Source organism: Scomber japonicus, chromosome 5 (genome assembly GCF_027409825.1).
Source record: "Scomber japonicus isolate fScoJap1 chromosome 5, fScoJap1.pri, whole genome shotgun sequence".
Classification (NCBI taxonomy): Eukaryota; Metazoa; Chordata; class Actinopteri; order Scombriformes; family Scombridae; genus Scomber; species Scomber japonicus.
In genome coordinates, this window is record NC_070582.1 from 11578301 (window position 1) to 11595987 (window position 17687).

Genomic DNA, 17687 nt, shown 5'->3' on the forward strand with positions numbered 1-17687 from the left:
AGTGCGTGATTCAGCTTTGCTCCCTCCTCTGCACTGAGTAAAAGTCCTTCATGAGCAGTATGCAGCAGAGATTTACTGCTGCTTTTGCTCAAACAAGAATATCATTGTTTCATTTCAAAGCAGCTCATGTTTCAGCTTGTCAGAGAGTGCAGATAATTTCATTATAAAATTTATTATTATGCATTTATAATACACAGCATATCATATCATGAACGTATTATTATTTGCAAAACCACAGTCTTCAGTGGCCAATGTGGTTTTCACCAACAATTCGAGGTTTCTTTCTTTGCTCCAGCTGCAAATAATAACTGTGAAGAAAATAAATATACTTTGAGTAACACAATAGTAAAGAGGAACTGCTTAGGAAGAGAGAAACTCCAGGAAATGAGTGAAGCCAGCATTTGGATTAGATGTCAGACAGATTTAATTTCTCATAGAAGTTGTGGGAAAGTAATTACAGCCCACAGTGGCTGGTATGCATGCTGTCAAAGGAAAAAATATCATCCTTTTAACATAATCAATCGTAACACAAGTGTAAATCTGTGCTGTTGTCAGACCGTCTGAAGTGTGTTCAGAGAGTTTCAACGTATACGGATTTCATTTCTTTTTTTCTGAATCATTGTAGTTCAAAGAGGGGGGGGGTTTTATACCATCGCTTCACTTTTTCCCGTTCTATTTTATTTGGATTGTTTTGGTCACTGACTCAAGTTCTGGTCTCTGACTTTTGCACATTTAAGTGTTCAGAAGTGGTTGTATAAAACAGAGGCCTGCAAACAGCTGCCGTTTAAAAACGAAGCTGTAAAAGAGCTCTGCCTGCTGACATACCAGCGAATTCAAGTCATCACATGTGAGGAAAGAAGACAACAAGCAGGTTTAGATCATTTCTGTTTGGTGGCACACACGGGAAAAAAATAGTTTTGCATGGCTGTTTTATTTTTCAAAAATATTTCGATGGGGGTACGACCTCAAGAACATCAAAACATTTCCCTCAAACACAGTTTGGTCTTAATGCTCATATTTTTCCCTTGAATAAACACAAATGCTTCTGCATACATACAATTCAAAAATTACATGTACATATCTTGTTTTGAATGAGTACATTATGATACACAGTTGCCCTTTGAAATGTGGCGGTACACATCCAGAGTTTCATCTTCAATATAGATTTCAAAGTTGTGCTATTGATCTTCTGCCAGTGTTTCTTTTTCTCTTTTTTTCTCAAACTAGCATATTTTACAGGAAGAAAATGTTACTATTCTCCTCTTGAAGAGCAAGCAATAACACTGAACAGTTCATTCATAAAGAGGGACAGAAAAAAAGCACCAGAGGAACTGAAATCATCTTCAGTCAAACGTCTCCCCTTTTTTCTTTTTCATGTGAGTGAGAGCCAGTGTCCTGTGCTTTCTCTTTGCCAAGCTGTCTGTGTGAAGGCTCTCTCTGCTGAGTCCCTGGGTAAAAACTGTCCTCTGAACAGGGCTCGTCACTGTTTCAGGATGAGACAGGTGTCTGTTAGATGTGCGGCAGCCTGTCACACACAGCCGTTCTCCTGCCTGGGCTTGTGCACGACAGGGGTGTGTGGAGGGTAGAGGGAAGGAGCGAGTGTGCACAGGAAGCCGGCCAGCAACGTAAGACCCAGTCCGCCCCACGCGCAAAACATGGACCAGCCGTAACCGTGACTGATGTCATCTGGTATTCCAAACATGTAGCGAGGATAGCGGGACAGTTCAAAGTTGATCCCGGCCACACATGTGCAAAGGGAGATTATGCAGCATGTCCCTGCCAGAGAGGAAGAGAAAAAAAAACAAGTCAGACAACCCAATTTCATCTCCTCTGATGCATCATTAAACCACTCTCATTAACAAAGATCTTACTGCCCCTCTGTGGTGATACATGGTAATGCTCTACATGTGAAGTAGCTCTTACCTCCCATGAGGAAGAGCAGTCCAGCGACATACTGCATCAGATCATGCTCCTTACAGCATCCCAGTACACCAATGATCCAGCCGAACAGGATGATGGAAATGGCCATGCCTATGAAGCTGACAGTCATCCTCTGGAGGTCTGCAAAGCACACAGGAGAAGTGGCAGTGTTTTATTGAGATGGGCCATGCCAAGTTTCACCACATTAATTCATCAAAATATGAAAAAAAAATGCGTTTTGGGAACTCACGGAGCGCGTGCCACTCATCCTGCCTTATTGTCTTCGTCAGATTGATTGGCAGATTTCTGGGGAGCGCCGATGATGAGTAGTAGTATTTTATTGGTGTGCAGCGCGGAACCAATCCTGTGAATGTAAACAACACAAAGAGGATGTCACATAAGCATTGAAATCAGATGGAGAGGATATCACCAGGCTCTCTGCTGCCACCCCTCCCAAAAATAAAGCACCCAACCCCCTTCCACCACCACCCACCCATCCATCCACCCACACCACTGTGGAGTATTGTACGCATATCGATGCTTCTGTTACTACAGCTTGCCCTTTTGTGCTGGAAAATACACCACGTCGATTGCATCGTAACAGTACTCCGTGTTAATACTGCGTAGGCCTCGAAGGTCTGTGCGCAGCATCAGCACCTTAGCGCATTCGTGCACAAAGTGTTTATGGATGGCGCCTCACAAAGACACACACACACACACACACACACTATATACACACACACATACATCACAAATGTCCAAAACAAACAAATTAAGATATAGTAGCACACAAATATGTTTTACACAACCAAACCTTTAAAGATCAAATCCTCTGTCTCCAGGTCAAACCCCCCTCGGTGGCACTTTCTCCACAGTCCCGTGATGGTGGAGTTGAAATGCCGACTGCAGAGGGACTCCATGGCCGGGGCAGGAGGCAAGAAGTGCCGCTTTGCGCGCAGCAGCATTTCCCCGCTGACACTGGAGCCTCTTCTTTCCACATTTTTCTCTTTTGGCAACATGCGAAGTGGAAGGTTATTGTTGGAGATGTAAATGTAGCCGGGGTCGTTTCTTTTGTTTGAATAATTCTTGCAGCGTTCCCGGTGCCTCCTCGCATCAGTCTCGTACCAGTTGTCAGTGCTGATGGCCACTGCAATCAGTCCCAAAGCGCAAAATGCCAAAAAGAGACCTGCCACGGTTAAAGTCCTCATCGCAGCCATGTTCCATGCGTATCTCGCCTCGCTGCCGTGATAATTTCACGGGACAGCAGGAATCCGCTCCTGGCTGCTGCTGTCAGTGTCTGAGGCGGGGAGGAAATTCAGCAATACATGGAAATCTGAGATGCACAGGAATCCCCAAAGCCCTCATTTCATTGATTTGTCAAGCATCGCCGAAAAGAGCCAAATTCCGAAGCATAAGATAAATAAATTTGGGGGCCTGGATGAGCTATTTTGGTTATCTTCTCTTGCCTCTGAACTCAGTCTAGCCTAGATACTGGTCACTCCAATATTTCTTTCCAGTAGATGGAGACAGAGCAAATATTTGAAGGCAGAACAAGCCCCAGGCCTGCCTGCACTTACAGCAAATCATGATCAGCAGGAATGCACTGCCAAAGTTTGACAAACTATAGAGGAAGTATCCACTCTCAGGTGTGTTTTTTTAACCATCCTCTGTATCTTTCTCAGTTGCTGTTTTCCAGAGTATTAAGTTATGAAACACCAAAAGACAGACCATTTTAAACTGCACAGGGGGGGCCCCATTTTTTTGTCTGGCGTAGGCTACAGGAAACTGTTTCATCACATCCAACAGATTGCCTGTGGTAACTTTCCATCCAAGTGAGGACACACATATCTAGAAATACATGGTGGCAGGCTGTGTAATGTCAGGAGGAGCAGAGAGTAAACATGACAAAAAGCATTGGACTTATTGGACAGGATGAGTGGATCTGGGTGGATCCATGTCTTTTTGGGGGAAAGAAATTAAAAAAACCAAACAAGTCACAGGGACAAAAACTGACCATTTCAGTCATGTTTTCACTGGTTTCATTCTCATGGTCAATACTTCCCCAATTTAAACCATAATGCCAAACCAAAAGAGGAACAGGCCAGATTCCATAACATCACTTTTGGTTTCGGCATCTTTGTTCACTCACTCTTGAAAATTCCTACATGAGTACATATAACTAGGTATTTGTTGTGACTGAAACGTGAAGGAAAGAAATGAGTAAATCACTTTTTTTTGCTGCATTGCCAGAACAGCCTGATATTTCTATTTAATCATAGGGTGTTGAATATTTCATTTAACACCCTACCATCATTCTAATTACGTTTTTATCTTGTGTTAAGAATGTGGGCATGATTAAGGTTATTGTTGCTCTGAAGTCACATCACAGCAACATTAAAACTGATAGGGTGTATATATGGACACTAGCATATTTTGGTATAGTTTTAGCATACATAGACCTGCTGTTCTTACTTTTTTCTGGCGAGAAGACTCATTGTGAATTTTTCAAACAATTACACCAATATATACATGTAGAAACCACACGTCAATATGTCATAAGTGACACTCAGCCTTCAGGAACTAGCTGATCGTATCAATTTAACAAGATTAATGCAGACTGTAGGGTCCAGCTTATTTCTCACTTTCAGTTCCTAATTTTTTGGTGAAGTCAGTGCACAGCGCCATTGCATGTTTGTCAGTGAAGCAATAAGAATTCATCACGCGCCTCGAGAACCTGGATTCTCATGCTGCCTTGTTTACATGATGGACGGATATGTCATATCGTCTGTAAGTATGTCTACTTTACTGTATTATGTTCAAGTTTTTACAGAATTTAATTTAATCATTTTATGACAGTAAATGGATTATTACTGTTTAGGCTGTGTGATTCTTTTAGAGTTTTATTTGTGTTTAATAAGGATATGTGTATTTATTTCCTCTGTGGTATTTGATATATTTATATTCTTGTAAAAACGAGTAAATATAAAGTTGTAAAAAGTATGTGTAATGTAACATTTAATGGTTATATTTCACCTACGTGTGACTCCATGTGAAGAACTCCAAGATAACCTCTGCTGTAATTTGGCACTAGATATATATAACTGACTTCAGTCAACCAATCTTTATTTGTATTGTGCCAAATCACAACAAAAGTCATCCTAAGGCACTTTACACAAATAGCAGGTCTACACAATACTCTTTAATTTGACATGATCTATTTTTGGACACATAAAGTGACACAAAACGTATTTCCTCATTGTCAAAAATCTAATATCTCCCCTACAAAGTCTTCAGAGGAAATGATTTCAAATGAACCAGAGAATTATCGGCCACCCACAGAGCTGTACCCCTACCTCACCAATGTGGGGGAAATCTATGAAGGTGAGATGACTTGATTTAACCGTTAATAAGCTCATGACTACATGGCTGAGTGCCTAAACTTCTGTCTCTCTTCAGACCATAGATGGGCCTTCCACTCAGAGCGTGGCCAGTCGACTGATTTTGACTCTCCAGTAAATCACCTCACAGAGCTTCAGGCTGTGTCTCCGCAACTGTTGACACAACCCTACCGCTTCAGCAACGAGTCGCTACCCCTCCACCTGGATCCACCACTCGCACCTCTCTCTGTGTCACCACAAGTGAGTTCATGTGTAAGAATGTACAATGGAGAAACTATAAAAAGACAAAATCTCTATTTATCTGATCTGTAAAATTGATATGCACCCATATTGACTAAGAAGTGTTGAGTATGATTATGTACTTATAAAATACAAACCCTAACCCTTAAGCAATCAACAATGCCAGTTTTGAATCTGATCTCATTTAGCAGCAATAATATTTTGCACTGACGAAAGTGCATTGTGTCAAGAATGACTAAACTTACTGTGATTCATTTGCTCACTGTATTTCCCCTGAATCAAGCTACATTTACACACTGCAGTCAAGTCTTTATGAGCATAAAATGACTAATACAAGAAAAATGTACGGTATTTGTTATTGTTTAAATGTATTTTTAGGTAAAACTGGTGCTGATTTGACACAAGAAAATTAGAATGATCAGTTAGTTATTTTCTTGATAAATTAAATCAAGTCCATTAAATGTCAGAAAATTGTGAGAAATGCACATTACAGTTTTAATAACACTGACATTAGCACTTGAATATCTACAGTTTATTATCAGAGAAGATTAAGATGACAAAGAAAATCAGTCAACTAAGCCTGAACAAATTATTAATAATTTTATGTAATAAAATTATGTTATGTTATGACTCAACTAATGTTAGTATACATTTGTGGTTATACGTGCTCCAGAGTTGAATACTGCATAAAATAGAAGGAGGAACATATCTAATGATAATACACTGTAATTTTTTTAATCACTTTGGATGAATTTATACCATTTTAAATCTAAACAACAAAGAACAACTTCACCTACACGAGCACAGGGCATGATGTGGACAGTTGGGGACATTTTCGCTGAAATGTCATCCACACTACGCAGTGTTGCTGAGCACTGGGTTCTATTTTGGCAGAGTTAACTTCCTCTTTTAACACAATGACAGTGTTCAAACAAAAATTTCTGACAATGAATAATAACAAACAGGAAAGTTGCAGCGCTTAACACCTCTTTGTGCAAAAATGACCTGTTACAACCTTTTCTCTTAAAGATCCCATATTACACCTCCTCCCTGTGCTACCAATACCAACCCTCTGCTTCGCCTGCACAATACTACTCAGAGGAGGAACAAAGAGGAATTAGCCCCCCGCTTGAGGTATCAGAAGGGGAGGATGACTTTGAAGAACACAGCCACCCCTCCTTCAGGAAAGACACTAGTACGTATTTCCAATTCAAAATTAAACTGACATTAATTCCTAATGTGCTAAAAGTCATATTGAACTGAGTCTAATATTTTCAAATCTAGATAACAAGAAGAAAATCCGCTTGTACCAGTTCCTCTTGGACTTGCTTAGAAACGGTGACATGAGTGAAAGCATCTGGTGGGTCGACCAGGACAAGGGCATTTTCCAGTTCTCCACGAAACACAAAGAAGTTCTGGCGAATCGCTGGGGTCTTCAGAAAGGAAACCGGAAAAAAATGACCTATCAAAAAATGGCTCGAGCATTGAGGAACTATGGTAAAACTGGAGAGATTAAAAAAGTAAAGAAGAAGCTAACCTACCAGTTCAGTGAGGAAGTTCTAAGGAACATCTATTTACGTCAGTATCCTCACTGAGGGGAGGGGGGGGAGGCTGTCTCTTGCTACACTGAAAATCACTAAACATGTCAAGATTATGTTTTGCCTGTACATTTGCAATTTAATTTAGTTTTCATACTTATTATTTTACACTTATACTATACTATACTATACTTATTAAATACTTATTATTTATTTGTAATGCCAGTGTGCTTCCTCCGTGGCATTTCTTACCTTCCACATAAATGGCTTCATTTCGGACTTAAGTTTGTGTTTGTATACGAAGATGAAAGGAGATTTAAGATCAGTCTCACAAATTTAAAATGTTTAACCTTTATGTCATTTATGTCTTGACTCATTTTATCAAATTACTTCAATTATCTGAATCTATTGAAACCAGCACATCAGGACTGGGAAATATATTGATATGTTGATATTGTGATATTAGACTAGATATTGTTTTAGATTTTGCATATTTTAATATTTTGAGATGGCATAAGTGTTTTTTTCCTGGTTTTGAAAGCTGCATTTCAGTAAAATTATGTAATTCTAAGAACTGACCAGATTGTTCTAGCTGTTCAATTATTTGCTTTAACACAGTTAGTCATTATATCCACATTACTGATGATTATTTATCAAAAATCTCATTGTGTCAATATTTTTTTTTTGTGTGAAAGCACCAATAGTCACCCCTACAATATTGTCCAGTATCAACATCAAGACGTTTCGTCAAAAATAAATGCATTGTGTGTTATGTGAAGAATGACATTTGTTTTTGTCTGTATCACCCAGCCTTACAGCACATAGGGCATATGTAAGCACATGACTTTCTTCTAGCTCTGTACAGTACAAAAACATGCTTTAAACGTTGTTTAAATAGCTTTACAAAAGGATATTCTTTGTCAGTCTATGTAACACACAATGCTGGCAGGATGTGCAACAAAAAAACATGCATTCAGCTATATGCCCTGGAGGCCTGCAGGATCGACCACACATAGCCTACACACATGCCAAACTCAAGTATACTGTTCACACAAATGAGAGAAATCAGGTGCAGAGAGTGAGTGATGCAGTCTGTTATATGTGCAAAAACATGTTATGAACAATAATTCAGTAGGCGGCTGGTAAATAAGGTCAAAGTACACAAAAGAAGAAGATACATAGATAGATAGGCTACATACAGTACAGACATAATTATATACCGTGGTGGAAGAAGTGTTTGTCCTTTACTGAAGCAAAAGTACTGATAGAGCAATGTAAAAAAAAATCCATTACAAGTAAAAGTCCTGCATTAAAAATCCTACTTAAGTAAAAGTACATAAGTATTAGCAGTAAAATATACTTGAAGTATTAAAGTACCTGTTTCATCTCTCTGACTGATATATTATTATATAAATGACATCATTAGGTTATTAACACTGAAGCATCCCTGTGTAAGCAGCATTGTAATGTTGTACCTGCTGGAGGTGGAGGCTATTTTCAGCCACTTTATGTGGAGTTAGCTTTCCAGTGGTTCCCAAGATAGGTTTCAGGCCCCTCCAAAGGGTCACCAGATAAATCTGTGGGGTCGTAAGATGATTAAATAGAGAGGAAAGAAGAAAAAAACAAAGTTCTGATGCACAAATCTTTGATTTTTCATGAAATATTGGATAATTTAAGCATTTATTGTAATTAAACCATGTGAGAAGTTTAGAGGGGAAAAACACTATTTGGTGGAGCTTTTAACAAATCATTGATATCTTACATATGACCCTGACCACACACTGCTTTTTGTAAGCTGTCAAAGCCAAAAAGGTTGTAACCACTGGTCTCATTTTTAAAAATATTTATTATCATTTGTGTCAAATCTTCATCTGGAAAGTATCTAAAGCTGTCAAATAAATATAGTTTCCCTCTGTAATGCAGTGCAGTGCAAGTATAAAGTAGCATAAAATGGAAATACAGGAAAGTACCTTCAAAATGTTACTTAAGTATAGTATTTGAATAAACATAGGCTATTTAGTTAGGCTACTTTCCACCACTTCCTACATACATACATTATCCCATGACTAGGCCTACATTGCATTAAATGTTTAATATCTGTATAATACTAGTATACCCTTACTAGTATACCACAGTTCATTTCGTAAATGCGTTACACCCTTATTATTTAGTCCGATGAACTGCACATTTAAATTACCTCACAGAAATGCAGAAGGCAGTAACACATTACATTGACGCCTGCGGTTACTCTCCATGGTGATTCAGGGGGTGTTACGGGTGTTTTAGTTGCCCGGACACAGCGCCGCCCTTCCATTGACGTCACCACACTCAGCCAATCAGAGCCCAGATATTGTTTCGGTGCAAATTTCAAACTCCGTGGACAACGACCGGGTAGCTGATAACTGTAGACACACCAGCATTAATTGTGTGTTTTAAAAGTCTATACACAGCTTTCGTGTTAAGTAATATTTTTTTTAAAGATACATTTCGGTGGTCTGCGGTGGCAACATGAGAGCGAGGTTGGTATCTTTTTTTTTTAATTTTGAATTAATTGGTGCGTTAATTATTAAACCGTAACACTTCGGTTGGCACACTGGTTATAAAGCTAACGTAAACTAGCTCGGCCGTAAGCAGACGCAGCTTTGCGCCACGCTTTTTGGGGACGGAGTGACCGCTTGCTTTATGTTGCGATGAGTGATTCTGAGAGGTATTGTTGGTGTTTTTAAATATCATGCGACGTGTGTGTTTCCTGTTTTGTGTTTATATAACGTTACAGCTAATGCTACAAGTGATACCAGTGTCGAAAGATATCAGATATAGCGTTAAAGGTTGATTCATTGGTGATAGCTACTAGCACTGGCCTAACTTCACTGAATTTAAAATTATCACGCATGATGTAACTGGTTTGACTAGTATCGGGTGTCTAGAGATAGGTTCACAGCTTTTCAAGTCTGTCTTAAAGCAACAGTCGGATACTATCAAAAGATCAATTTTAAAAGTGCTTTCAATGTAAATGTTGTGGGACAAAATCCAGGGTGTGTCCACACAAAAAATACGCATTTAAAAGTTGATCGCAAGCTTATATGAGGCTTCAGCCGTCTGAATTAGTCATGTCAAGTGGAAATCTGCCAAGTTATCTCGGACAGTGTTTCCCTGTTTAGCTGTGGAAGTATAGTTACAAAAAGGGGGAATTCAGCACTAAAAGGAACTGTAATGTTTAAAGGAATCAACTTTATTTGGACGAAACTTCATATTAGCTTTCGATAAACTTTTAATACATTTTTGCATAGAAGGAAGCTTGTGGATTTGGCCCCCATCTCTTACATTGAAAGTTCATTACAAGTGGATCTTGTAATGGTCTGTGAAAACAGGAGGACAACAAGAGCAAGAAAAACCTATTTCAGTGTAAATTTGGGCACCTGATTGTTGTTCAAAGACAAACTTGAAAAGATTTGACCCTGTCCACTCTTGACTAAAACACTTTCTTGTCTTTCAGTGAAGCCCATGCAGCGGAGTCTGTTGCCTACCTCAACAGAGCATTGATCAGGTTGCAGGATATTTGGGAAGAAATAGGGATACCAGAGGAGCAGCGTATGCAGAGAACCAATGATGTCCATAAACACATCAAAGTGAGTCCCACATCAGCTACTAAAGAGTCTCATGCTGATTGTTGAATTTACAGAGTTAACTTACACATTTTTGATTTCCCTTGTACTGCAGGGTCTGCTGGATCTGATGATTACTGAGGAGCAGGAGCTCAAACAGAGATTAGTGAAAAACATAGAGTCCTATCGGCAGGAAATTAATAAATTTTGCAATGAACTTCAGCTGCCCCCTTTTGAGGTACAGTCACATCCAGGAAATATATATGCTTGCTTTCTTATCCCTGTCTAGACAATTACCTAATTATCTGGATTTTTCTATAGGAGGAGGAGTCCTGCACCATGCTGCAGACGGAGAAAAACAGCCGCATACGTCTTGAGGTGATGAGGGAGCACAAGAAGCAAAGAATGGAAGAGCTTAAGGGTTTCACTGCCAGAGACAGTGAGCTGTGTGATATTTTGTGCACCAGGCCTTTTTGCATTGACCACGAGTCCGTTCCGACGCTGAATCAACTTGAGGCATATCGTACCTATCTGGATGATCTGACCAAAGAGAAGGTGCTACTGAATGTGCATTTATTTTTAGCAATTTACTGAGTCGTCTTCACTCTAGTTGTAACAAACATGTTTGTAACTGTCTTTTCAGGAGCGTCGTCATGATGAATTTGTGAGCATGAAGAGGGAGATCATCTCATGCATGGATGATCTGGAGCGGCACCCAGAGACCAGTTTTGAAGCAGATGTGATGTGTGAGGATGAGGAAGAATTTTGTCTGTCAAATGACAACATTGCTGCACTCAAACTACTCCTCAGTCAGGTGATTTTGTGTGATAGATGAATCTAGACTTTTGTTTAACCAAGGCTATGATTTAACAGCCCATAACACACAATACATCAATGTCTATTATGTCTCATTCCAGTTACAAGAACGCAAGGATGAGAAAGAGCATCTTTGCTCAGCACTCCGCACTAAGATCCACGAGCTGTGGGACAGACTTCAGAGTCCCCAAGAAGAGAAGGAAGCTCTCTCTGAGCATATGACAAAGTCAAAGAAGAAAAACATTGAGGCAGTAAGAAATCTATAAGTTAATCTTTGACATTGTAAATAGTTATTTCAGAGAAAACAATAGTGTGTTGTTCACCAAGGACTTCTAACCTGTTTACAATGTGTTTTCTGTCCTTCCAGCTCCAGGCGGAAGTCAAGCGTTTAGAGGTGCTGAAGATGCAGAGCTTGAAGAGTTTCATTGAGGCCATCAGAGCTGAGATCTCCCTTTTGTGGGAGAGCTGCTACTACAGCCAGGAACAGAAGCAAGCTTTTTTGCCGTTTCAAGATGGTGAAACATTTTTTAGTTTTTTTACTGATTAAAAACTTTGTCTGCACTGAATATATGTAGTAGGTCACCACAGAGAGAATGTCTCAAGGCCTGTTTTTTCCGCAGATGATTTCACTGAAGAGCTTCTGAACCGACACGAGGCTGAGGTCAGCACTCTGAAGAAGTATTTCGAGGACCACAAAGAATTGTTTCAGGGGGTCACAAAATGGCATGAGAACTGGACCTTGTACTTAGAGCTTGATGTGAGTACTATACTACTGAATTTAATGGGAAAGTGTTGAAAACAAACCTTTTTTGGTGTGCTAACGTTGGTGACTTTATGAACTTTGCATCTTAGAGAAAAGCTAATGACCCCATGAGGTTCAACAACAGAGGGGGAAACCTTCTGAAAGAAGAGAAGCAGCGATCCGACCTTCAGAAAAGTTTGCCTAAGGTACGGAAACGTTTGAAAGTGAATTTTAGTGCTGTTTTCTGTCTGCTCAATAAACACATACAGGATTGGCATGGTTGACAGTTATTGGCTTGTAAAATAAGCAATTAGTAGGGGTTAAAAATTGGTCAAATGGAATCAATTAGCAAGAAAGCAAATGAGGTCAAGCCAACCATATGTGATGAGATTGGAAACTGTTGAGGTTGTTGGCGCATTATCAGTTTTGGCCAACAGATGGAGATATTCAAACATTCATTATCTCAGTTAATGGGGGCCGTTTGATTGTTATGCACCAGATTTGACAAAGGAAGGGAAATATGTAATGACTGATGCTACATCTTTTTACATGAAATAGTAAAATTAGGGTTTCCTGTTTGTTTCAGCTGGAAAAGAGTCTGAAAGCCCAAATTGATAATTGGGAGGAGGAACATGGCAAAGAGTTCCTGGTGAATGAACAGAAATTTCTTGAGTATGTGCAGGAGCAGTGGGATCACCACCACTCTGAAAAGGAGAAGGAGAAACTGGAAAGGGTATGCAAATATTTAAAATACTAAAAAAAAAAAACGAATTCTCTCTCCCCTCTCTCACAAGTGTCTAAGTGATTATATTTTTTTATTGTTTGAAATAGCAACTGAAGAAGACTAAACAGATTCAGGAGGACATGTTGTATGGGACCTCAGTGAGGACACCGTCCAAAAGGCGGCTGGCAGGGACTACAACACCTGGCAAAGTCAGAAAGGTAAGATCCTGAAGGAGCTCAGTCAGATTGATCACATTTGTATGTGCAGTGTTCAGTGGGTGAGTGAAATAGAAAGTTGACTTACCGTTTTTGTTTTTTTCTCCCTTCAACATTCAGCTCAACGGTACCTCGACCTTCTCCACTCCCACCAGCTTCCTGAGCTCAGGCATGGGGGGAACCATGTGCCAGTCCTCAATCCAGAAACCACCTCTGTCTGCTAGCAAGGTATGATCACTCTAGTGTGCTATTATTTTCTCCATTTCTGTTTAACTTGCATGTTAAAACACTTGTCAATCCATCTTTTTGTAAGTAGATCATTTGGTTATATTGTCTCCCCCACGTTAATGCTGGTCAACAGTTGCAGTTGAACACTTTAATGTAATATAATACACGGCCATTTGTTCAGTCTTACCTTGAGATCCCCTGAAATTAGCAGATATGTAAAATATCATAGTCACCATTTTTAGAGTATTTAATACAGATATAAGTATTCTAAAAATGAACACAATAACATTATAACTGGTTTTGTAGAGTCTGAAAACTCCTGGACATGGAAAGACTCCCCGTGCACTGGACCGGAACAAGGAAAACCTCTCCCATCTTAACAGAAATACTCCGAGTGGCACACTAAGGTCTCAGGATACTCAAGATCACACCTTCACCATAAACTCTATTGCTGGCTCCTATTCGGAATTTGCGGTAAATGCTGTTTTACATCTGTTTAGTCCTTAACTGCAAAAAGTACAACCTAATTGAGGGAAAGTAATCAATTTTCCTGAATTAGATCCTGATGGGCAGCATTTTTCCCTAGTCTATATGTAATATTATTATACTCCAGTTCACCCTGTAAATTTAGCTCACCATTTGGTATCGCTGTTTGACCTGAACTTGTTAGCACTAGTCTTCTCTTTTTATAAAGAATGACACCCACCCCGTATTGCATCAATACTGAGTGTTGACACAAAGTAAACAATAAACCAGCTGAAAGACAAAAAGATTCAATGACAAAAATGGATTAACAAATCATTTAGCTATCTTTAATGATGGTCATACAGTAACAGTCTAGATAATCAAATGGAGCTTGCATACCTCTTCCAAGGTTTAATTTATTTTAAAGTATATTTTTGTAGATACTGTAAGCATCAAATGACACATAGTGATAAAACATTCATGTAACAGATGTACATGTAACACTTTTTATTAAAGTGAAGCAGCTCATAAGAAAAATAGAAATTTTATATCCTGACAAACCAAAAACTGATTGACTCCAGGGGCCAGTTTCCAAGTTACCCTAACATTTGGATGTCATTTTGAATAAGAAATATCTTTCCAAAATTAATATAAAATGTAATATTGCTATGAAACATGCTGACACGCTTGTATATTTCAAATATATGACATTTTAATGCTGTTACTATGAGCACATACTGACAGTAATGTTTACTGTTTCCTTACAGAGAGAGCTGTCGAAGGCTACTAAATCAAATGTGAAGCTGAACTCCACTGTCACTCATCATTGATGGATCAAAAGGAGCTGCTCCGGCACTGAGTCATCTAGCTCAGTGGTAGTTTGGCGTTAAAGTGGATAACAGGGAACTTTCAAAAAATGTAAATATTTTACACCATGTTGACATTTTGAGACTGACTTGATTCTGTTTTTGTTCATTTTTATTTCAGTATAAGTGCTGGGGCGGTTTTCCTGTTGTATATATTTTTATGTTAAGTTAATGATAGGCGGTTGTGGCTTTTTATTTGACAATTTTCTTATGAGAATACAGCCTTTTTAAGTGAAGCTGATCTATAATTCACTACTTTTAGTTATAATAATGTAGCAGTTAGAGCATGAATGATTCATCCAGCTGGAATGACAGCTACATTTGCTCTTCAGAGACCTGCTGCTTTTTTTAAAAGTCAACCTGTAAATAAAATTTTAAAAAGAACATTCATCCTGACTAAGTGTAATTTATTATTGTCATTTTTAACTATACTGTATACTATATTTTCATTCTAGCCTCTATGGTTGCACAGATATCAACGCAGTCAGAAGGCAGTATCTGTTTAGTTTCATAAGCACATTTTTCACACTTACTATAGATTTGTAAATAATCCTTTTCTCCATGTGGACTAGAAATAGAAACATGTTCTGCTTAAGCCATGCGTGTCATGAGTTCTTCAAGAGCCCTCTCACGGTGATTTCCATGAACAAGCAGCACTTCTTTGATAGCACTTTGTTGGAAGCCCATCTCATTAAACTGAGTGAGGAGACGCAGGAACTCGGCAGCCTGAAACAAAAATGTCAGTGTTAATAAACATCCAGTAAAGATAAGTTATTAAGTCCTTTATGGCCTTTAGGTGTTATGTATGGCTGTGGTGCTGCTTTTTATATTCTCTGACAAGTAAAATGAGCTGGGATCACCTTGCTCTCACAGTTCTGAAACATCTCCAGGGCCTCCTCTACTTGTGCTTCGTCATAACCCAGCTGACACAGATGGTCGCTGGCTACCAGGTATTTAAGGATCTGTTGATTAAAAATGAACAAGTCGTTCTGAGGATGACACGCTTGGCCTTAATGAAACAGATTAACAATGCATTTCCATGTGCAGCACGTAGTCTTGACACCTACTTATTTAGGTGTTATGAGTGCTTGTTAGCCATTAAAAGGTGATTGACTAACAGCTTATGAAGCAAAATTGGACCTACTTTCTCTGGGCTATGATATCCTGTCTTCTGCAGTGCCAGAATAGCTGTGCGTAAAGGGTAACCCTGCTCTGTGATGGTTTCAAGTAGCTCCCTCTCTTCTTGGCTGAGTGCTGACAACAGCTCTGCTGCAGAGTCAAAGAAAACCCCACGGGAGCCACCTGTGCTCAGGGCCTGATGACAGCACAGGAACAGACAAGCAGAGTGAGTAATGAGAAGGAAGTAATCAGAGGAAAGGATAAAGGTTTGATAGATATTTTACTCAGACACAAAAACAAACCTTCTGCCTGCGATTTTTGACAACAGGCCCTGCAGAGGAGGGTCGTTGCTGCTGCAGCCTTGATAGAGATGGACCAACAGCAGATGAGTTTAAGGAGAACTTTCTGGTCACAGTGAACAGTGGGCGCAGTTTCTTCTTGCTGCTCTTCTGCCCTGCAGGAAGCGGGCTGCTCTGCTGTGGCCTGTGCTGCTCCTGTGCACGCAGTGGCTGTCTGCAGTCCTGCAGAGACGATAAGCTGCCTTTGTGGGCCCTGAGGCCCTGAGGTGAGTCTGGCCTACAGTGGTGAGGGGAAGAACCACGGTGCATGTCTTTGACTCTGGAGACTCTGTCTCTGGGTGCAGCACTTCGGGGTCGCTCTCTAGTCTTGATGGGGTGACGTGCATATTCAGTGGAGAAGCCTTCGTTATCCTCACAATCCCCATCTTCATCATCAGAGTCAGGTACGAGGAACTTGACAGTGCGATGGTGCAGACAGCGGGTGTCTGGAGAGTTCAGGCTGTGACTGCGGGGCCGAGCGCTGTGGGCGCACGGGTCACTGCCCCTGCGACCGACCCTGTGGCCCACCTGAGGACTGCTGAACATCAGCCAGTAGGGAGGGCAGGATGGGACCTGGTAGAAAGGCTGCTTCCCAGTTACAATCCATTTCTCCTGGTTGAATCCATACTGCAGAAAAAAGAAAAAAAAGACTTATAAGCAATATTTCTGAAGCAGTTTGACCACAGGACACTAAAACAGCTAAACTGATCTAAACTGAATCATTGATTTGATCATTTTCACTTCACTTATGTTTTTCTTACTTTGACATGTCAAAAAAGTGTCCCATAAAAAGAGTAATGTGATGATAATGTCATTACTTAAATGTGTATCACACATATAAGGCAATAGCAGTGACCTGTAATCACATTCATATAACCTGTTCATGCAGCCCTAAAACACTTAACAGCAGGAGTACAATACAGTGTTTTAAAAACATTGATTGACAGTTGATTGAAATGTATCTTAACAATCAGTCAAATGTAGTTCTGCATATTAGCTGCACTCCAGGAATTTCTAACAAATTAACTGAAGCATGAATATAGGAAGTAAAATGATTAGGTGTTATTGAACAGGAGTTGCATAAGAGAGCATGTGAGCACATCACTCCTACTGAAAAGCATTAAAAAGCAGAAAATATGCATCTGTTCATTAGGAAATGTGACCTCGGTTTCTCGCAGTATCCGTTGGTAGTCTGGTACAGTGACGTCTGGAGCAGTCACCAGCTGGACTTCCTCCTCCAGTGGACCCAGCATGGTCTGAAATGGGACATCTTCCAGCACGTTCATCACACCAAAAAATGCACTGAAGATCCACCTGCATCAGAAGAACCACAAAAAGTTCCTAGGATTTTTGCTACAGAACCAGAATCTGATCAAACCTTTACCAGCACTTACCTGTGTCAGGTATTTTCTCTCAGGTCCTCTGAGTGCTGAAGCATTGACAGGTATGAGGAGTTAATGAGACACACTCAGA

At 39.8% G+C, this 17687-nt stretch overlaps 4 protein-coding genes across 4 annotated transcripts; 2 read left to right on the plus strand and 2 right to left on the minus strand.

Moving 5' to 3' along the window:
- Positions 1-912: 912 nt before the first annotated feature.
- Positions 913-3366, minus strand: tmem276a (transmembrane protein 276a). The gene is made up of 4 exons (XM_053319715.1): positions 2735-3366; positions 2171-2284; positions 1924-2061; positions 913-1776 (listed from the first exon to the last, which is right to left on the minus strand). The coding sequence occupies exons 1-4, from the start codon at positions 3135-3137 to the stop codon at positions 1529-1531; spliced, it is 903 nt and encodes a 300-aa protein (XP_053175690.1). The 5' UTR covers positions 3138-3366; the 3' UTR covers positions 913-1528.
- Positions 3367-4616: 1250 nt separating this feature from the next.
- On the plus strand, positions 4617-7462 carry spi1a (Spi-1 proto-oncogene a). Its single transcript, XM_053319716.1, has 5 exons — positions 4617-4707; positions 5208-5301; positions 5377-5558; positions 6588-6753; positions 6843-7462. The coding sequence occupies exons 1-5, from the start codon at positions 4681-4683 to the stop codon at positions 7151-7153; spliced, it is 780 nt and encodes a 259-aa protein (XP_053175691.1). The 5' UTR covers positions 4617-4680; the 3' UTR covers positions 7154-7462.
- Positions 7463-9518: 2056 nt separating this feature from the next.
- LOC128359240 (protein regulator of cytokinesis 1-like) lies at positions 9519-15124 on the plus strand. The gene is made up of 14 exons (XM_053319694.1): positions 9519-9615; positions 10593-10725; positions 10817-10939; positions 11023-11256; positions 11345-11515; positions 11619-11768; positions 11885-12032; positions 12138-12274; positions 12370-12465; positions 12846-12992; positions 13091-13201; positions 13319-13426; positions 13733-13900; positions 14659-15124. The coding sequence occupies exons 1-14, from the start codon at positions 9605-9607 to the stop codon at positions 14719-14721; spliced, it is 1800 nt and encodes a 599-aa protein (XP_053175669.1). The 5' UTR covers positions 9519-9604; the 3' UTR covers positions 14722-15124.
- A 224-nt stretch (positions 15125-15348) lies between these two features.
- Positions 15349-17500, minus strand: LOC128359251 (ubiquitin-associated protein 1-like). The gene is made up of 5 exons (XM_053319710.1): positions 17378-17500; positions 16179-16841; positions 15902-16072; positions 15618-15719; positions 15349-15483 (listed from the first exon to the last, which is right to left on the minus strand). The coding sequence occupies exons 1-5, from the start codon at positions 17498-17500 to the stop codon at positions 15349-15351; spliced, it is 1194 nt and encodes a 397-aa protein (XP_053175685.1).
- Between the last annotated feature and the right edge of the window lie 187 nt (positions 17501-17687).

Excerpts from the sequence above, each read along its gene's own strand:
- tmem276a (XM_053319715.1), bottom strand. The coding sequence starts at position 3,137 with ATGGCTGCGATGAGGACTTTAACCGTGGCAGGTCTCTTTTTGGCATTT. Across the intron at positions 2,062-2,170 it reads GGATGAGTGGCACGCGCTCC|ACCTCCAGAGGATGACTGTC; the intron begins GTGAGTTCCCAA and ends TGTGCTTTGCAG. Across the intron at positions 1,777-1,923 it reads ACTGCTCTTCCTCATGGGAG|GGACATGCTGCATAATCTCC; the intron begins GTAAGAGCTACT and ends CCTCTCTGGCAG.
- spi1a (XM_053319716.1), top strand. The coding sequence starts at position 4,681 with ATGATGGACGGATATGTCATATCGTCT. Across the intron at positions 4,708-5,207 it reads ACGGATATGTCATATCGTCT|TCTTCAGAGGAAATGATTTC; the intron begins GTAAGTATGTCT and ends TCCCCTACAAAG. Across the intron at positions 6,754-6,842 it reads CTCCTTCAGGAAAGACACTA|ATAACAAGAAGAAAATCCGC; the intron begins GTACGTATTTCC and ends TTTCAAATCTAG.
- LOC128359240 (XM_053319694.1), top strand. Across the intron at positions 12,466-12,845 it reads TTCAGAAAAGTTTGCCTAAG|CTGGAAAAGAGTCTGAAAGC; the intron begins GTACGGAAACGT and ends TGTTTGTTTCAG. Across the intron at positions 13,901-14,658 it reads GCTCCTATTCGGAATTTGCG|AGAGAGCTGTCGAAGGCTAC; the intron begins GTAAATGCTGTT and ends GTTTCCTTACAG.
- LOC128359251 (XM_053319710.1), bottom strand. The coding sequence starts at position 17,500 with ATGAACGTGCTGGAAGATGTCCCATTTCAGACCATGCTGGGTCCACTG. Across the intron at positions 16,073-16,178 it reads TCAAAAATCGCAGGCAGAAG|GCCCTGAGCACAGGTGGCTC; the intron begins GTTTGTTTTTGT and ends TGCTGTCATCAG. Across the intron at positions 15,484-15,617 it reads TTCAGAACTGTGAGAGCAAG|GCTGCCGAGTTCCTGCGTCT; the intron begins GTGATCCCAGCT and ends TTTTTGTTTCAG.